Source organism: Thunnus albacares, chromosome 11, assembly GCF_914725855.1.
Source record: "Thunnus albacares chromosome 11, fThuAlb1.1, whole genome shotgun sequence".
Taxonomy (NCBI): Eukaryota; Metazoa; Chordata; class Actinopteri; order Scombriformes; family Scombridae; genus Thunnus; species Thunnus albacares.
The window spans coordinates 30235334-30257014 of record NC_058116.1 but is presented as its reverse complement, the minus strand read 5'-3'; the positions used below and the strand labels follow the sequence as shown (position 1 = coordinate 30257014).

The following is a 21681-nucleotide window of genomic DNA, read 5'->3' as shown; positions in this document are numbered from 1 at the left end:
AGTTTATCTTTCACACCAAGTCATTACTGTGTCTTACTGCCGGCTATCACCTGCTGCTGTTTCTGCTGTGTGTGTGTGTGTGTGTGTGTGTGTGTGTGTGTGTGTGTGTGTGTGTGTGCTCAGGTCTTTGGTCTCTATTCAAATTTAAATACATCAGGCAAGATCAGAATACAGATCTCGCCTGATGCAGAACACCATTTATCCAAGGGGAGTGAAAGAACAGGAACTGAACTATCATTCACCTTTTTATGATAGACCACAGTCATTCATTAATCAGGAACAGTCTTCATTGTGTTTTAAAGTAGAGCTGCAACAATTAATCGATTAGATGATTGACAGAAAACTAAATAGCAACTATTTTGACAATCAAATAATTGTTTTAGCAATTTTTTTAAAGTAAAAATTCCAAACATTTGCTAGTTATTAGGGGTGGGACAAAAAAAAAAAATCCATATTGCAACATATCACAATATTTCCACTCGCCACTACCAGAGTGCCTCCTTATGGAGGAGCTGAACAGACTGGTTACGGTCAGATAGACGCAATTGTAGGTGACAACAAAGAAGAAACGCAAACAAAATCACCCAACCATGAGCTGTCAGACTCTCCGTGTTCATGCTGGAAACACAGAGAGTCCGCTGGAGCTTTGACTGTCACTAGAAGCACGTTCATGGCCCTTTGTAGATGTTTCTGTGTGATGGTATCTGTGTTGTAGCTGAGCTAGCGATTCTACGAGAGGTTTCCCAATGTGTGTGTGTGTTTGAGTATGAAGCCACAGCCCTGCTGTTTATCATGTTAACCTTACCGTCATCAGCCCTGAATATCTTGTTACACTGTGAATATGTCACAGTTAGTTATCAGCAGGTTGTGTGTTGTGTTTACTGCCACAAAGAAGGACTACTTTTTTGTTTATTAGCATGACATCACCTCTCTGTTGTCTCTTATTAGGCTTTTCAACACTACCAGCAGCTCTATGTGAGGCTACAGTTAGCGTGCTGATATTTACACTTGGCAGCATTTCTTTTTTTCCTTAATGTTAATAAACAATATACATTATCTGACTATTAAATAATAGTTTTTGGACAACAACTGAGGTCTACGGCACAGAGGAATAAGATATATCAGGCTTTGGATACACACACAAAGTTCATTTACAGCTTAAGTTACTGATGACGAGGCAAATAAAGTCTTCATCTGTTTCCTACTGTCGAAGGAAAACCTTCATTAACATATTGCAAAAGTTAATATCTTTGTGTATTTTCATGTGCTTGTTAAAAAAAGAAGTATGTTTTATGGAGTGACAATACTGTGATTAAGGCACAAACAGCACTTGGTTAGGGTTAAGGAAATATCATGGTTTGGGTTAAAATGATCACTCGCACTTCAAGGGAGAGTGTGTTGTTATAACCTGGCTCAAGTGGCCACAACAAAAGGGAAACACACCATGTCAATGTTTAACAAAAGATAATTTATTAAATCAAATTAACTAAATATTTAGAGTATAGGGAGTGGAAATCAGTGGTATCAGTAGAGTATGTGATGCATGAGTGAAGAATATGGGTGTGTGAGTGTTGTAAAGTGCATGAAAGCAAAACAAACCGGTGCCTGTAGGGAGAGAGGACAAAGAGCTGCAGCAACAAGGCAGCCGAGAGTCTAAGAGAGACTGTAGGGGAGAGACACTGATCAGAGACCATATAAACTCCCAGATGACAACAGGGGTCATCACAGTGTATTTTCGGAGCAGTGGGCTTTTGTTTTCGGGATATCGGGCTGTCGGACTATGAGCTTTCAGTCCAATGGGACATTTTTAACTATTGGAGTTTCAAAATAGTGGGCTGTCGGACCAGTGGTATGACACCTTGCTGTAGGAATTTGTGCACACAAATAGTTTTATGATTTAATGGGGGAATTATGAATTATCATTGCATGCTTCAAATATGAAATTATTCGTCCAGCAACATACCTCACATAAGAGTAGGTATAATAATAGGGAAATAGTCCTTCTTGTTGGCCACACAAGAGATGTCAATTAGAATGATGGTTGTTATTGATCTTAATTATGATTTTGCAAGGGTATAGGTCGTTTAAGGTTAAGTGACTGAGATGCAAACACAAGAAAAGACCAACAAGTTCATTTTTAGTTACATACTTTGTATTATTAATTATTTATTTGTCTTATTTATTGGGACCATGTAGAGTGTTAAACATAAATGTTACCATTTGACGTACTGTACCAGTTAGCTTATAGCTAATTTTCATCTGCAGTCGCCGGTCACAATTAACATATAACAGCACAATAACAAACAGTACAACAAGTACTAAACATTACAACATTTTACAAACAAGACACAAGGGAAAGGGGAAACTGGTACACAAGGCTATGGCTAGTGAATGCAAGTGAATTAAAGTAGACACATTGGGTGATATACACACACATACAAACATACAATATTAATTGTTCTTAGACAAAATCTAAAACTACATTTGTAAGTTGATGTGTTTTACAGTCCTTGATCTGACTGAAAACTGTAGGGGTCCAGGCTATGTGCTACATTTGTGTGTGTGTGTGTGTGTTCTTAGAGGTGAGTTATGCAAGCAAGTGGTGGGGTTGGTTATAAGTGGTACTGTCAGCGCACACTGGTGTGTGAATTGGTCTTATCATCTTGCTGGCTCTGGTAGCTTGAAGGATCAAAGGTAGTTTGGGTCAGTGGTCTGGTTTAGTGACCATGCAGGAGATGAAGGGTTCCTCATCTGATCCTTTCTGTTTGCAGGATGTTGTTTAGATGGTCTGGTCAGTGAAAAGTTTGGAAATCTCACTTATGTGATGAAAGAGCTGGCCTGTTGTTTGAGGGTTGTACTGTCTGCATTCAAAACATGCAGGGACTTCCTCCTACAGTGTGAACATAATCCAGGCAGCAATTATGTTTGCCAATGCAACGTAATTGAGAAAACAGGTATATAAATGTAATTTCTAGGAGACAGGGTTTCTATATGGGGAGTTACTGTATTCTGAAGCTGAGTAACTGTTTTCACACAGCGATTATAAGTTGTTAATTTATATCTAGCCTTCAGAATTGAACTCTACAATGTGTACAACTAACAATGATAGTACATAGTGCTCCAGCTAGCAGGAACCAAGTATCCTGTCCAGAGGGAGGCAGGTGGCGGGGGGGTATTTACCTAGCACTAAGATACTAAGAGAAAAATACAGAGAACAGTTTTTCCTTTCCAAATTAACACAGAATGCATCAAATCTAAAAAAATTAAGGAGCTAAATGCCTGCACACGTTTAATTAGCAGGACACCCTTCCTGTACAGTATGACATCTGAAGAAAGGATTCTCTTGAAATTCAGCCTCTTATGTGCATGTTTCAGTATATTTTTAGCTTTTAGTTTTTCACTGTTTTGATGAGTCAGGATGACATCATTTCTCCTCTTACTAACAACTCTTACTGTATCTCAATCTTTTCTTTTCTAGCACCCATCGTGGGTCAGATATCTGCACTTCTCAATGCCACTGTTGGAGGGTCCGTCCTGATTCCATGTTCACTACCAGTGAATTCAACAAGCATCAAATGGTTTTACTGGCAGGAGCATGGGTCTGAAAAACTTTTGTTCCACTGGGACAAAAGTGGGGAAACACAACCAGTAGCTGATGAATACAGCAACAGGTGTCAAGTTTTCAATACTGAGTTTAGTTCTGGAAATATTTCTATTAAACTTAACAATGTTAGTGTTGGAGATGACCAGAAAACATTCTTGGCCTTTGTTGGTTTTGATTCTACTAAACGGCTTGACCATCAGTGCGAATCCTCTTTGCAGGTCTCAGGTATGGAATAGTAGTTTCTTGCTTTCAAACCAAAATCTATACACATCAAAATACTATAAATATCTCTAGTGTGTAAACCATCATGCTTTCTGACACACCCACAGCTGCCTACCAAGATCTTAACCTGACCATTAACAGCACATTAAACAGTGCAACCTGTACGGCACATGGAGGATACCCTAAACCTGAAGTGAAATGGACTGGTCAAAATAAATCCAGCGGTGAACAACTGAAACTGAAGGATGCTCAGACGTCCCATCAGCAGCATCCAACCAAGAAAACCTTCTCTGTCACAAGCACCGTCAGTGTCAAAGAGCTGCAGTCTGTAACCTGCCACGTGTATAACCCTCGCTCCAAACAGCAGATTGAGGACACTGCAGTGATTGATGCTCCTGGTGAGTGATACAGATACAGATAAATAAAGATAATAAGATGCTTCCCTGATGGTATTGCATTATGGATAAGAATCTAAACATCTAAAGTGCCTAAAACTTTTGAACAGTACTGTAATTCTAGTAAACACAATTCACCATTAATAAACTATAATGAAACTTACTTTAAATAAACTATAAGCAGTTTCAGTTGTTTGATTTCTGTATTACATAAGTAACTGAAGATTTGGGCAGCTTGTGGAATATTCAGCTGTGATAATACATAGCAAGCAATTAGTGCATTTATTTTTTTTATCAATTTATTTATTTATCAGGGGCAACAAACATTAATTAACATCAACATGATGTAAATGAGTCAGATTTAGCCAAAAGGCAAATTTTCAGCTGCAGTCCCTGGACAGGTTGATGTTAAACATTAAAAGAAACAAACAAGACAAACAAAAAGCAGATATTGACGTGTTCAAAGATGTGTTTATATTATTGCAACATGTTAAAATAATTTGTTACTCTGTTATGTCTCCTAATTTACAGGTGAGGCCCATCTGACGGATCATTCTACAATAGTTGTTTCTACAATTTCTACAATTGGAGTCTTTGCCGTATTGTCATTTCTTGTGTATTTTCTCTACAGAAAATGTGAGTAACTTCAATTTATTCTCTATTATGATTGTTATTTGCTATCTTTTTGTTGCTGGTTATAAAGATATCATCAACTTGTGAAAAAGAACTCAAATACCACACAGACACCTTGTGTACAAAACAGTTTATGTGCAGATGTACCCACCTTCTGATTCTATCCACAAGAATATCCTGTATTCATACTGTCAGTGGTATTGAGCAAAAACATACAACAGTTCGATATAACAAAACAATCAAAGCTGAGTGGTCCACTAAATAGCTTCTTCTGAGCTTTCAACCACATCTCACATCAGCTAACTGAGTTTGCTCAGGTGTCCTTCAGTGATTGGTCATCACATGTCAATCTTCGGTCATGTGACTCTATCTCCTAGAAATGACGTTTCTACACTACTCAACTTTTTTCCAGTAATGCTGCCATGCTGAACATAATCTCTGCCTGGATTATGTTCACAGAACATCTGAAGATTGAAGTTACATTTAAATACTGCACAACAGGTGTAAACGTTCACATCCTGACTGCTGCGTGTGCTTCACTTTAGGCAACAAAATCACTTTGTTTAAGATTAAGGAAAGATGTTATCAGGGGCATATTCTGCTTTTTGTGATGTGCTGACATTTATATTCTGTTATGATGTTGGATGTTGATCAAAGTTCCAAAACTTGAGTTGAACATATGTAAAAATGTTCCCTGTGAGACAAAGCCCAGGTTTCAGCTGCCCTGGACGCTTCATTTGCAAAGTTTTTTTTAACTTTCCAGGTGAGATGATGTCAGCTTATATGGTAGTGTACAAATAATGACCTAAATAGTGTAGGTAACATCCATACGGCACACAAAAAAGAAGTCTCTCTTCCTGTGAGTGGTTCACATTGACCTGATGGCAAATTCAAAACATACTCATCTCCCACATGAACTGTGTCAAACCTTTACATCATGTGATATCATCTAGAGAGGTGTAAAACATCAATAGACCCACAGCTATTTTGTTGTGCCCTCATGACTGAAACATTTACCTTTACTTCCAGGTCAAGATTCAAACCAGAGGCTTCAGCCAGTAGAGAATGAAGAAGACTCAAGACTCTGACAGAAATGCTCCTGTTTCTGAAGACATTTTACTAGACAATGTGAGGCGGGATCCTGCTGCAGGCAGTGCTTCCAATGAGGACACCACTGCTGCTGCTGTTACTACTGATACAGAAGAGAAAACAAAGCTATTAAGTGACAGCAAAGAAGATTCAGATGAAACAAAATCCACAGAAAGTGACAAAGACAAATGAATCAGATCTGGGATCAGAGCTGGTGCAGGCAGGGAGGCAACAACAGAAGTTAAAGGACTATGGCAGGAAACTGCTAACACCTACAGTATGTGCAAAGATTTTCCTTCATACATCAGAGTGGAGAGAAGTTTCAACAGAGGTGTGTTGTGTTTGTGTCCCACTCTATGTCCCTAATTACAAAAAGAGTGAAACACATTTACTATCCCTCCCTGCTTAATAGACGGGTTTACGAGGAGCGTCACATGTGAGATGTGTGCAGGCGGGGGGCAGAAAGTTAACCAGAATGACTGAGAGCTTATGAGAAGATCAACGTTTGATGTTGATTTTGTTCCTTAAACTGCACAAATCAGAGAAGTAATGGATGGAAAATGTTCATTATCTCAAGAAGTGAACTGTGAGTTTTTTCCCCTTGGGTACAACATTTTCACTGTAAATAACAAATATTACATCAAAGACATTACATCAGTTGTTCAAGGTGCTGTTTCTAACTTGAGTGTGTGTCATATGTTAGCTAGCCGAAGCTGACAAAGGTCTATGGTATGATGAAAAAATGTCCAAGCTAGTGTTAAAGGTCTCACTTAGAATGCCCGAGACACACTTCACCCAAACCTACCTCTAAAATAATTTTCTGTAAAAACTCAATGAAAATTGACAATTAACTAAAAAAACATGATTGAAAATACTGTAAGTTCAACTGTTACTAAACTTTTGTGCAAGTTAACACTCCTTCTTAGATCAGCAGGAAGCCAGTGGCCTGCAAAGCAAGCTGTGGTTTCTGCACCTGACACAGACAAATACATACATCTCTGATCTGTGTCTGTGAAGTTTGGGAAATAACTATATGTTCTGTACAATGTAAACAAAAATAGTTTGCTGATGTTCTGGTTGGTGACCATATATGGAGTTTAAGATGTAGATGCTTGAAAACAAATGATATAAAAGTGGAGGCCAGAGAGGTCTCAGGGCTTTTTATGCCCTTTTTGCTTTTTGACTTCTTTAAATCCTAGAGAGAGTTTTCTTCTTTTTAACTTTTACATTCAAGTTTTTGTATTTTACTTTTTACATTTTGTAATACTAGTTTTTGTAAAGCACTAATGAAACTGGTTTGTATTTTCATACACTCCAACCAAAGTTCCTGGCTTGTGCTCATCTCTGAGGTCTTCTGGTTAGCCCTTTAAGGTAAGCAAGATGCCCTCTGAGTTACGACTGACATTAGATCTAAATTTATTTATAGTGAAAATTTATAATGGAAATTGCTAAGGATAAACATGCAATGTTTCTTAATTAACAGTTTTGGACAAATTGAAATTGACCTGTTGCACCTGTAATAGAAGCACAATTTCAGTACTGAATCTGTAATAGGCATATCTGATTGAAATGTTTACTCTATGTGTTGAATTGGCAAAAAATGTTTGGGTCGGGGCATTGAAGCCGCCCTATAACACTGGACGAGTGCCCTCAGCCGACAGAGTGGACCTCCTCTAGAGATAGCCTGTTAAAGGGTCATCTTGGACTACTTTCAAACCTTCAGCACATGTTTACACCCTCATATTTTCATTGTAATCCAGCGTGGGTAGTGATGTTATTGCTGCAAGGAGGTGACCCTCGCGCTCTGCAGGGAGAACTCCAACATGACAGCGTTTAGCTGGGGTCTCGTGAGTAACTAACCCTAACCCTGCTCTTAAAAGAGAGTGTCTTTTACACCCTGGCTCTATACCGGAAATTAGATGACATTCAGCTGATGACATTCATAAACTTGAGGCTTGTCTGATGTAGTTGTGTGATAAAAATAAGTGAGGTGCATGCCAACTGTCTGAACATTAAAAACAGGTCTGTATTAATCAGATCCTGTCTGAGATTTATGACATAATGTCTTCATTTTGATTTAACTCCCTTTTGAGTTTCACTTGAGGTAATAGCTCACTTCCACACATGTAAAATTAATACACAAACTCATGATGAATGTCAGACTTCACTGATGGGACTTGAGATTTCCCTCTTTGCTGACCCATGAGAATGTCTCCTGGAGCACCCAACAATGTCTTCTCAAACACAAACACACAAGCAGGTGAATGTAAAACAATCGGTCTGCAATGCCTCATCTGAAATGAAATGAGGGAGATCTGGCCATGACCTCTATCATGACATTGTTCTCACCTGACTAAATCCCTAACAACAGGACAACAAACATGAGCAGCCAGACAAATTAGCCAGATTATCTAAACCACTTAATTTGATGTTAAAACTGAAAGCAAATACACCTGTAATGTTGCAAATAATTCCTAAATGCACAGGAAAAGTGTAAAATTAATACACAAACTCATGATGAATGTCAGACTTCACTGATGGGACTTGAGATTTCCCTCTTTGCTGACCCATGAGAATGTCTCCTGGAGCACCCAACAATGTCTTGTCCATTACTATTACCATTACTATTTTACACTACTTTTTGGAATTTATGGTCAATAGAAGTCATTTACATGAAATGACTCAGTTGTGATGAAATCAGGTTCACAGAACGGTAGCTTTGAAGCTGTGCGTGTGTGTATGTGTGCGTGTGTTTGTGTGTGTGTGTGTGTGTGTGTGTGTGTGTGTGTGTTCGTGTTCATCTGCTGGAAACCACAATAATGTAACCCATTTCCCCATTGCACCAACTATTGGTGGCCGGGTTAAATTTGACTCAGGAAGTCCACAGATGCTATAAATTTTAATAAAACACCCAAAATTCAATGAAAGTAGTGATCATTACTTTTACTTGCAAAGAGTGTGGTATGGAACCATCCATGTGATTTTCAGGCAATTAGATGAAAGAAATCCATATTTCTGATATTAAATATTTGAGAACGGGTCAAATTTAACCCGAGGACAAGAGGAGGGTTAACTAATCTCATATCTTTTGTTTTCTATATGTTCTTCTGTCTGCTCCATGTATCATCTCATATTGTACTATTAAAATCTTGATTATGAAAAAAGTTTTTAGAAAAAAACCAAAAAAAACAAAACAGGTTTCCGAAGAACGACTACTTAGCCAAACTTACTTGGAAAAGAAAATGAAGCTGACTGTTTTCAGGGATGTGTGTGAACTGTACACAGACTCCTATAAATCAGGGAAAAGGAGGAGGAGAGGTACGACAGACAACAGTTGTCCTTATTTTATTTGTAACTAAGATGGCTGCAATAATACAGTCACTGTTCATTTTGGTTTCACTTATTTGATCCCTTGTCACACCATTTTTGCTGCTTTCACACTGTTAATGTAATCACACTGCTTTCATACTGTTTGAACTCTGATAGATACACAAGGCAGTTTGGTAATGTAGAAATTGGTGTCACCAGGTTGATCTGCAGTGAAGTGCCTTCTCTTGCTGAAAATATGACATTTTATATGTGACATTTTAACCTGGCACATTTAAAGTCGGGACACCTGCTGTTCTTCTAGGAATAAAGGTTTTGAAACAAAACTTTCGTCATTGTCATTCGGAGGAAAAAGTGGGTAATATTAACAATGAAAGAAAAAGTTCATTGACAAGTATTATACACCAAGAAAATAATTGATCGCTGAAATTTTAATTGTAATTTATTGCTTATTTAGTGTTTTTTATTTACATTAAATTATATTAAAATTTGTAAATGTAATTTAATCTTGAATATTTAAGATAATGATAATAATTAATATTAAAATAAATGTTAAGTGATCAAATTGTGTAGGAGTAAAATGATCACAGTGTTTAATTTACTTTATTCAATCAAATTTCAATAACTTTGTATCAACACAAAGTACTTGTGTTGATTGAACATAAACAGTTTGTGTTGATATAACACAATTCTGTAAGTTGCTGCCAAAGCAAACAATCTGTGTGGAACCAATGTCCACTATTGAATTGAGTAAATCCATTTTTTTTTTTCAGTTTTTTATTATTATTATTATTTAAATGTTGTGTAGTTGTGAAATGGGGTATAAAACTTGAAAAAAAAATATTGACTGTACAAAGGAAAATTAAATTTGACATTATGTAAAAAAAAAAAAAAAAAAACGTGAAAAATCCAGTTTGATGACATATATGAGTGTTATGATGCAGCTGGTATTCTGCAGTTACACATGAAACAGGTACCAGGTTTCCTGGGGGGGAGTGCAACATTGTAGTTTCAGTAAGACAGAGTACGGCTGCGGTCGAATAGTCTTTATTGCTTAGGAAGGTTCCTAACTGAGTGAAATGACTCGGAAGTATCTAAGTGGCAGCCGTGATAGGAGCTGGTCGAATTCTCTAAATGCTAAGGAAAGGTGCTTCAATGCTTCCTTTCTAATCTCCTTTAGCATTGGGTACATTTAACCATCCTTTACGGAAGGAAAGGAGATCATTTCGTCTCACAATTCCTCGCGGCAACAAGCGATGCACCATTCACAAACTCAAATGATTAAACCCACATTACACATCCACAGTGGCCCGTGTATCCAAAGCTGTGTTCAGCCTGTTTGAAAACAGGATAAACATATATATGATGGATTATACGTTTTTCATATGGATTCAAAAAACAGAAATTCAAGTGCTTTTCCCGTTTTCTTCTTCAAATCGCCGTTGGAATATAAATTAAACCAAAACCAGAAAACAACTTGTTTTTCACTGTTATTGCTATATCTATATTATCCGCCCCTACTGCATCTCTACAAAAACTGCTATAAGATAAGATAGATAGATCGATAGATAGATAGATAGATAGATAGATAGATAGATAGATAGATAGATAGATAGATAATCAATGAAGTTAGGCTGCTGTGCCTCGTGCGCAAATACGCACAGCGTCTGTCCTGATGGGGAAATGCGCTTACCGTTTCTGATGATCAGTGCAGGTATTTAACAATTTATTATTCATTATATATTTATTAAATACTCGCAGTGTACACCCCCATTAAAAGAGACTCCGTGTGCGTTTACGCGCCAGGCACAGCAGCATAACTTGATTATTTAAATCACCAGATACGCCGTTTCTTCACACGAAAAGCGGCAACAAAATAATGCTTTGTGTATATTTGTTTATCCTTTTATCAAACGAGTTGAACGGAGCTTTGGACGGAGGAACACGGACCCACAGCCTGTATCAACCAGAACAACTTTAAAGCACAAACAAGTCAACATTTCAAGGTGTTTGGGTTTGTATGTGGCGGTTCTTAAACTATTATATGCATCATAGGCTAATAACAGATCATAATCGGCATATTAACCATAACACAGAAGTCTGTCTTTCAAGAAAAAGGGATGATTTGTAGGCCTAACATGTGATGTCAATCCTTCATATATTTAACATTTATTTTCATACAATAATTGTAGATTCAGGACTGTGAGCATGAGCAAACATTCTCAATGTGACAATTTCGTTTCAGTTATGTGACTAGTAGCCTATATTCCGTTTTTAAATTCAATTCTGACCAGTGTAATGAAGTTATGTTTCATCGTGTTGTCCACGTATATATATCCTGCATGAAACAACACGGTAAAAACGTCCAGGGCGAAGTATGTAAAATGCGCTTTTTGTAGTCCATCTTCAGAACATTGTAGTTTCACCACAGCAGACCCACGTCAATGACATCTGCCGTCGCATAATGACGTAGCCCAGTATTAGTGCAGTCGGATTCTCTCAGCACCGCAGTTGTCTTTTCCTAAATCCTCATGACTTCTTCACATCTTTCCTTGACCTCGTGCCGTTTTCCATCGAGGTGAAGGAAAAGTGGTTAGGAAAAGACAATAGGAGGGATTTTTCGACCGCAGCCTACATATGTATTGCTTCATGTTCAGGAAGTTAATGTGTTCAGGAAGTAGGAAAATGTTAAGGTTGGGCCAGCCCATCAGATGGCAGAGGAGGGGCCACTGAGGTGCTGCAAGTAGTTTGTCACTCACTCTTTTGTTTTAACAGTAGCCAGAGGTGAATTTGCCAAGTGGAGTAAACACCTGCTCTTGAGTGACATATTTTTAATCTGGAGAGTGTCATCTCATTTCTTGCACTAACATAATGAGCTTGAATGAGTTGGGATTAATAAGTGACAGCACTGAAGGAAACAGCTGAAATGAAGTAAATTCTTCACCCAGAAAAATATTCATGTTTTGAAATAAGTATTTCTTTGGCTCTCTCTGTACCTTATAATGGCACCCCAGCATTCAAGTCTCTCTACAAAAACTGCTACAAGATAGATAGATAGATAGATAGATAGATAGATAGATAGATAGATAGATAGATAGATAGATAGATAGATAATCAACAAAGTTAGGCTGCTGTGCCTCGTGCGCAAATGCGCACAGCGTCTGTCTTGATGGGGAAATGCGCTTACCGTTTCTGATGATCAGTGCAGGTATTTAACAATTTATTATTTATTATATATTTATTAAATACTCGCAGTGTACACCCCCATTAAAAGAGACTCCGTGTGCGTTTACGCGCCAGGCACAGCAGCATAACTTGATTATTTAAATCACCGGATACGCCGTTTCTTCACACGAAAAGCGGCAACAAAATAATGCTTTGTGTATATTTGTTTATCCTTTTATCAAACGAGTTGAACGGAGCTTTGGACGGAGGAACACGGACCCACAGCCTGTATCAACCAGAACAACTTTAAAGCACAAACAAGTCAACATTTCAAGGTGTTTGGGTTTGTATGTGGCGGTTCTTAAACTATTAAATGCATCATAGGCTAATAACAGATCATAATCGGCATATTAACCATAACACAGAAGTCTGTCTTTCAAGAAAAAAGGGATATGAGACGTTTTTACAGCAGATGATTTGTAGGCCTAACATGTGATGTCAATCCTTCATATATTAAACATTTATTTTCATACAATAATTATAGATTCAGGACTGTGGGCGTGAGCAAACATTCTCAATGTGACAATTTCGTTTCAGTTATGTGACTGGTAGCCTATATTCCGTTTTTAAATTCAATTCTGACCAGTGTAATGAAGTTATGTTTCATCGTGTTGTCCACGTATATATATCCTGCATGAAACAACACGGTAAGAACGTCCAGGGCGAAGTATGTAAGATGCGCTTTTTGTAGTCCATCTTCAGAACATTGTAGTTTCACCACAGCAGACTCACGTCAATGACATCCGCCGTCGCATAATGACGTAGCCCAGAATAAGTGCAGTCGGATTCTCTCAGCACCGCAGTTGTCTTTTCCTAAATCCTCATGACTTCTTCACATCTTTCCTTGACCTCGTGCCGTTTTCCATCGAGGTGAAGGAAAAGTGGTTAGGAAAAGACAATAGGAGGGATTTTTCGACCGCAGCCTACATATGTATTGCTTCATGTTCAGGAAGTTAATGTGTTCAGGAAGTAGGAAAATGTTAAGGTTAGGCCAGCCCATCAGATGGCAGAGGAGGGGCCACTGAGGTGCTGCAAGTAGTTTGTCACTCACTCTTTTGTTTTAACAGTAGCCAGAGGTGAATTTTCCAAGTGCAGTAAACACCTGCTCTTGAGTGACATATTTTTAATCTGGTGAATGTCATCTCATTTCTTGCACTAACATAATGAGCTTGAATGAGTTGGGATTAATAAGTGACAGCACTGAAGGAAACAGCTGAAATGAAGTAAATTCTTCACCCAGAAAAATATTCATGTTTTGAAATAAGTATTTCTTTGGCTCTCTCTGTACCTTATAATGACACCCTATTGTAAAGTGTTACAATGTTTTAAATTCACATTACATGATAGAATTGATCTTTTAATGAAAGCTCTTATTCAGAGTAAATTGCAATAAGCATTCAAGTGTCTCTCTGTGTGTGTGTGTGTGTGTGTGTGTGTGTGAGAGACTCTGCATGACTTGAATTGAGTTATAGCCAATCAGTTGGCAAAAGGAGGGGGGGGGCACTGGGCTTTTTTCTTCTTCCTGTTTCTTTTCCAGTGCAGAGTCGAACGCGCCTGGTGGAGCAGCCGCCACCAATGTGTGTAGTTTATCTGGTAAGTGTCATCTCATTTCTTAACAATTGTACCTGCATAATGAACTTGAATTATAAATTATAAAAATGTCATGTTTTGAAAGTATGATCTTGGCTCTCTCTGCATATTACATACAAAAAACATTTAGTCTGACTGATAATAAAACTTAATGAATATATGAAGTAATTAAACTGGTAATGTGTTTTTGTCACACTATAACATAACTATAATAAAGTATTCATCACAGATCACTAAAAAATCTTTTATCTTTGTTTTCCAGTTCAAACATGTCTTCTTCAAGCCTCGTGATTTTACTTCTGTGTGGTAAGTTCACTGAATCATTTGAAAGCACAGCATAAAAGAGAAGTAGTAGTTTTACCACTACTTAACTTACCAAATGATGTGTCAAAACAGTGATCATTTGTATACAGGCAGAGGTCAGTGTCACAGAGACACAGACTTAACACAAGAAGGTCATCCACAACAACAATTCCTTCAATCCATTTAATTGTTTTTTCTTTAAATTTAGCATTTTTCAGACCCCACTTGCAAAATGAACTTGAATTAATTGGGATTAATAGGTGACAGCACTGAAAGAAACAGCTGAAATGAAGTATCTTAAATTCTTCACCCAGAAAAATATTCATGCTTTGAAATAAGTATGACCTTGGCTCTCTCTGTACTCTATAATAGTACCCTATTGTAAAGTGTTACTACATTTAAATTCACTTACATGAGAGAACTGATAATGATAATGAAAGCGAATTGAATTGCTCCTCCCTTGTTTGCCACAAGAGTTTACCAAGAGTTTAGAGCACAAGTTTACCAAAGAACCAGATATTTTCTAACTCAGTTGTTCATCTAGTGTACTGATTATTTAACTGGACTGGAAGAGTTTCATGCTGATCCAAGCCGTAGAAGTGCTCATGTAACATTCTCTATGGGAAAAATGATTAGGAGGGGAAACCGAAATAGCTCCTCCCACTTCGCAACTCTATAACAGCGATCATGTTTTTAGTCTCCAGAGAGCAGTTCAGTGTAAGGCAGACACCACTGAGCATGTGCAGGAACACAGTTCCATTTACAGAGATTCGCTAGCTTGCTGTGCTACATATTACAACCTCTTGACTTTACACCGAAGCTCTTTGAGAAATTAAAGTGTCTGGGTCTGATTGATATGACGAGTATGAATATATGTCTGACACAAAGAAATGACGAGATGTGATGGATTCATAGAAGTACATTTGTATTCAGAAGAGGAAATACAACAGAGACGTTCTGAGAGCAGAGACTGAAGGCAACAGCCCACACTAACGTTAGCTTGGTCTTAATTGTAAGCACTGATGTAACTTTGAGCTTAAAACTTGGATTCTTTGCTGCCTCCAGTCATCAACAGCAGTACACAGGATCCAAAGGAAAAAAGTGGAATTTCTGTTGCATTTGAAATCATGTGGTCTGGATATATCCACAACCAGTTAGTTAGTCTTTATAACCAGTAAAGTGATAAAGACATGTAGAAGTATTAGTTGTTTACACTACAAACTGCACATGCTCTGTGGCGTCTTCCTTACACAGAACTACTCTCTGGGACTGAAAACATGATCGTTGTTATTAGTCTTAGGGGACGTTTCTAAACGTTGTCTAGTGAAAACAATGTTTCTTCACATTTATTGATTTTACATTTTTCAGATAAACATGATTGTCGAAGGATAGATTCACAACTTTTCAAGTCTGCCTTAAAACAACAGTCAGGTGCCCAAAAACATTGAAACACTAATATGATGCATCAGTAGTTGAGTTTGCAGAATTAAGTGGATATCTTCCATCCACCCCAACCGCCTCCCTCTGCGGCCAATAGGAAATATAAATGTTTGTGTGTGAACATAATCCGGGCAGCGATTACATTTGCTAATGCAATATAATTGGGAAAACAAGTATATAAACGTAATCTCTAGGAGACATGGTTTCTATGTGGGGAGTTACTGTATTCTGAAGCTCCGAGTAACTGTCAGATTTAGTGCAGTAAAGTCATATTGTTTTCACACTGTGACTGTAAGTTGTTCATTCATACCTAGCCCTCTGAATTGCACCCTACACTGTGTGCAACTGCCAATGATAATACATAGAGCTCCAGCTGGTAGGAACCAAGTGTCCTGTCCAGAGGGAGGGGGGTGAGCTTGTTTATATGGCAGTAAGATACTCAGTGATAAAGAGAACGATTTTTTCTTTCCAAATTAACACAGAAAGCATCAAATCTAAAAAATAATTTTAAGGGGCTACATGCCTGCAGAAGTTTAGCAGGACACTCTTCCTGTATAGTATGACATCTGAAGAAAGGATTCACTGTTTTGATGAGTCAGGATGACATCATTTCTCCTCTTACTAACAACTCTTACTGTATCTCAATCTTTTCTTTTCTAGCACCCATCGCGGATCAGAGACCTGTCCCTCTCAGTGCCACTGTTGGAGGGTCCGTCCTGATTCCTTGTTCACTACCAGTGAATTCAACAAGCATCACATGGTTTTACTGGGCGGAGTATGGGTCTGACAAACTTTTGTTCCACTGGCACATCAGTGAGAAAACAGAGCCAGCAGCTGATGAATACAGGAACAGGTGTCAAGGCTTCAATACTGAGTTTAGTTCTGGAAATATTTCTATTAAACTTAACAATGTTAGTGTTGGAGATGACCAGAAAACATTCTGGGCCTTTGTTGGTTTTGATTCTACTAAACCACTTGAATGTCAGTACAAATCCTCTTTGCAGGTCTCAGGTATGGAATAGTAGTTTCTTGCTTTCAAACCAAAATCTATACACATCAAAATACTATAAATATCTCTAGTGTGTAAACCATCATGCTTTCTGACACACCCACAGCTGCCTACCAAGATCTTGTCCTGACCATTAACAGCACATTAAACAGTGCAACCTGTACGGCACATGGAGGATACCCTGAACCTGAAGTGAAATGGACTGGTCAAAACAAATTCAGCGGTGAACAACTGAAACTGAAGGATGCTCAGATGTCCCATCAGCAGCATCCAACCAAGAAAACCTTCTCTGTCACAAGCACCGTCAGTGTCAAAGAGCTGCAGTCTGTAACCTGCCACGTGTATAACCCTCGCTCCAACCAGCAGATTGAGGACACTGCAGTGATTGATGCTTCTGGTGAGTAATACAGATACAGATAAATAAAGATAATAAGATGCTTCCCTGATGGTATTGCATTATGGATAAGAATCTAAACATCTAAAGTGCCTAAAACTTTTGCACAGTACTGTAATTCTAGTAAACACAATTCACCATTAATAAACTATAATGAAACTTACTTGAATTAAACTATAAGCAATTTCAGTTGTTTGATTTCTGTATTACATAAGTAACTGAAGATTTGGGCAGCTTGTGGAATATTTAGTTGTAGTAATACATAGCAAGCAATTAGTACATCTATCTATCTATCTATCTATCTATCTATCTAATTAACATCAACATGATGTAAATGAGTCAGATTTAGCCAAAAGGCAAATTTTCAGCTGCAGTCCCTGGACAGGTTGATGTTAAACATTAAAAGAAACAAACAAGACAAACAAAAAGCAGATATTGACATGTTCAAAGATGTGTTTATATTATTGCAACATGTTAAAATAACTTGTTACTCTGTTATGTTTCCTAATTTACAGGTGAGGAGCTGCTGAGTATAATAGGTGCAATAATTGGAGTCATTGCTGCTGTATCATTATTATTATCATTTGTGTGTTTTCTCTACAGAAAATGTGAGTAACTTCAATTTATTCTCTATTGTGATTGTTATTTGCTATCTTTTTGTTGCTGGATATAAAGATATCATCAACTTGTGAAAAACCATGAACTCAAATACCACACAGACACCTTGTGTACAAAACAGTTTATGTGCAGATGTACCCACCTTCTGATTCTATCCACAAGAATATCCTGTATTCATACTGTCAGTGGTATTGAGCAAAAACATACAACAGTTCGATATAACAAAACAATCAAAGCTGAGTGGTCCACTAAATAGCTTCTTCTGAGCTTTCAACCACATCTCACATCAGCTAACTGAGTTTGCTCAGGTGTCCTCCAGTGATTGGTCATCACATGTCAATCTTCGGTCATGTGACTATCTCCTAGAAATGATGTTTCTACACTACTAAACTTTTTTCCAGTAATGCTGCCATGCTGAACATAATCTCTGCCTGGATTATGTTCACAGAACATTTAAAGATTGAAGTTACATTTAAATACTGCACAACAGGTGTAAACGTTCACATCCTGACTGCTGCGTGTGCTTCAGTTTAGGCAACAAAATCACTTTGTTTAAGATTAAGGAAAGATTTTAGTTTTGGTTAAATGTTATCAGGGGCATATTCTGCTTTTTGTGATGTGCTGACATTTATATTCTGTTATGATGTTGGATGTTGATCAAAGTTCCAAAACTTGAGGTGAACACATGTAAAAATGCTCCCTGTGAGACAAAACCCAGGTTTCAGCTGCCCTGTACGCTTCATTTGCAAAGTTTTTTTTAACTTTCCAGGTGAGATGATGTCAGCTTATATGGTAGTGTACAAATAATGACCTAAATAGTGTAGGTAGCATCCATACGGCACACAAAAAAAGAAGTCTCTCTTCCTGTGAGTGGTTCACATTAACCTGATGGCAAATTCAAAACATACTCATCTCCTACATGAACTGTGTCAAACCTTTACATCATGTGATATCATCTAGAGAGGTGTAAAACATCAATAGACCCACAGCTATTTTGTTGTGCCCTCATGACTGAAACATTTCCCTTTAATTCCAGGTCAAGAATCCAAGTGGCCTCAGCAAGCAGTAAAACAAGAAGACTCAGCAGCCGGTGGATTCTAGCTGGCAAAAATGCTCCTGTTGCTTCTTCCAACTCATCAGAAGGTGATGTTTCTGAGGGCAGAGTTTTACTAAACCATCAAACTGTGTCTAGCCATTTCTCTGTGAAGCGGGATGCAGACGATGCTTCCAATGAGGACACCACTGCTGCTGCTGTTACTGCTGATACAGAAGAGAAAACAAAGCTATTAAGTGACAGCAAAGAAGATTCAGATGAAACAAAATCCACAGAAAGTGACAAAGACAAATGAATCAGATCTGGGATCAGAGCTGGTGCAGGCAGGGAGGCAACAACAGAAGTTAAAGGGTTATGGCAGGAAACTGCTAACACCTACAGTATGTGCAAAGATTTTCCTTCATACATCAGAGTGGAGAGAAGTTTAAACAGATGTGTGTTGTGTTTGTGTCCCACTCTATGTCCCTAATTACAAAAAGAGTGAAACACATGAACTATCCCTCCCTGCTTAATAGACGGGTTTATGAGAAATGTCATGAGTGTTAAAGGGGGCATATTCTGCTTTTTGTGATTTTCTAACATTCATGTACTGTTATGATGTTAGATGTTAAAAATGGTCAAAGTTCCAAAACTTGAGTTGAACATATGTAAAAATGCTCCCTGTGAGACAAAACCCAGGTTTCAGCTGCCCTGGACGCTTCGTTTGCAAAGTTTTTTTTTTAACTTTCCAGGTGAGATGATGTCAGCTTGTTGAGCATGTCCATAAACAGCCGTCCGTTCTGTAATCTTTGTTGTTGAGGTCGTTGGTGTTGTTGAAAGTCATATTCTGGATCAGATTCAGGCTCGAATATGATGTTGATGTTGTCTGTTTCTATTATCATGTGACTGAAGTTCCACTCTTAGGACAGATGGTGAGATGCAGTTAAAAGCTCTAAATAGTCAGTGGACCTTTTGAGCTGAGATTATTTGTTACACATACTGTTCCTAAAGGTCAAGAATGAACTTGAATGCTCAAATTTAACAGGTCTGCTTACAATGGTTAGAATGTGTTTATTACTACTGCAGCACTAAGAACATACCATCATGTTGAAGGCTTGACCACAAAAGGAAATTTAATGTCATCACCTCTCTGCTGTTGGTGTCACACCCCCCACATTGGTAGAATATATATACCCATATACCAAACCTCAGGTTTTGTAATTGTGATGAATACCACTAAATATACAGCATGACCCATATACTATAAATAAAACACAGAAAGCATTCATACACTCTGCTCTCCCCAGACAGTGATTTAATAATTTACACTGGGCCATTTCATCTTATAAATGTACCTTTACTTGCTTCTCTGATCACAAATCTAATTACCACCTTGGTTGTCCTTGCCAAGGTTGGCCCTGCTGAAATATAGAGTTTTTCAGGGTGTATATTAATTATTTACAGATACTACAGTAGTCACTTGTGTACCTGGCTCACCTGGCCAGGCTGTAAGATTTCAGTTGCTCTGGGTGAGCCATAACTCACAACATCTCCATTTGGAGTCTGGCCACTATCACTATTTTGTAAAGGTGGGTGTGGGGATACTTGTGAGGACTGCCTCTCACCCTGGGCAACTCAGGAAAAGTAGAGAGTCCAGCCTCTCTTCGGGAGTTTGGTTCCAGAGCCGGTGCTGTGTGTAGAGGCGAGCCCAACTATATCTAGCCACATGCTCCTTCTAGTTCCCACTAGAAGGAGCATGTGGCTCCTCCTAGTGGTCAGTTTAATAAGCCAAGTATGCAGCATACAAAGACTGTGTCTTGGTGTTTGTTCCCATAAATGCAACATAGAAAAATAAAAACAGAACAAAAGTGAAGTAATATAAATAATGAAATCAAGTATTAAAATTGAATTAAAAATTTAATCTGTTATCTATTATCTACTATTATTTAAATAGAATAATAATTGAGAAATGGGATATAAAACTTGAAATGAAATATTGACTGTACAAAGGAAATGTGAGAGAAAAAATGTGACATACAATAAATAAATGATGCAACAGTGGAGGCTGAATGCAATGCACAATGTAAAGTCCAGTTTGATGACATATATGAAAGTGACATGTTATGCATTAGAGTGACTGGTGGGCGTTGTGCAGCTGATGTTATGCTATTATACTTTTTCCTGTTGCCACATTGGTACGAGAGTGAAGAGATCACAGGCAGGTTCAGAGGAATAAGGAGGAGGACAGTAGAGAGGAGAGGAGGAAGTGAAACATTGTCTAAACACGTACAGCAAGAGACCTGACCTTATACACATTTAAATACAGTTAAAAAGAGAAAAATATGATAAAATTGAATAAAACAGCAGAATAAAAGTTACAGTGCAGCATGAGATATGAATCAGAAACTCCAAGTTTGAGTTAATAAAAGTCAGCAGCAAACAGAAAAGTGTCACAAATATGGACAATATAATTATCTCGTCACGGTGTGTCTGTCACTCAGTATTTTTACTTTCATTTTAAAGTTTCTATCTGTGTGACTACATATTGTAAAAATATCTGAATGGAGTTAAACATGTTCTTACAAGCTTGAGTGAGACATGTGATAAACTGCAGGCTTGATGCAAAGTAGTGACGTCTCTGTGTGCAACAGGTAACACAACAAGATGATCTTTGTTTGTTTGTGAAGAGCCCTGGTCTTCATGAGAGAGGGTGTATAAGTGTCCTGGAGGCTTGTTTTGCTCCCAACACAACAACCAACCTGCAAATCCTCTCACACACCCAGTGTGACCATTTGTCTT

At 38.0% G+C, this 21681-nt stretch overlaps 1 protein-coding gene across 3 annotated transcripts in view; it reads left to right on the top strand.

The window, feature by feature from the left end:
• LOC122992157 (T-lymphocyte activation antigen CD80-like) overlaps positions 1–18078 on the top strand; it is a 37327-nt gene extending 19249 nt beyond the window's left edge. Inside the window, exons 5-8 of one of the 3 annotated variants that reach the window (XM_044365804.1) lie at positions 3479–3829; positions 3934–4224; positions 4753–4857; positions 5884–6302. In XM_044365804.1, the coding sequence (XP_044221739.1) occupies positions 3479–3829; positions 3934–4224; positions 4753–4857; positions 5884–5942 (806 nt within the window). In that variant the 3' untranslated portion in view covers positions 5943–6302. Of the gene's footprint in view, positions 1–3478; positions 3830–3933; positions 4225–4752; positions 4858–5883; positions 6303–16943; positions 17235–17746 lie in introns of those variants that run through there. The other 2 variants (XM_044365803.1, XM_044365801.1) reach the window with 2 other exon arrangements.
• The last annotated feature ends 3603 nt before the right edge of the window (positions 18079–21681 follow it).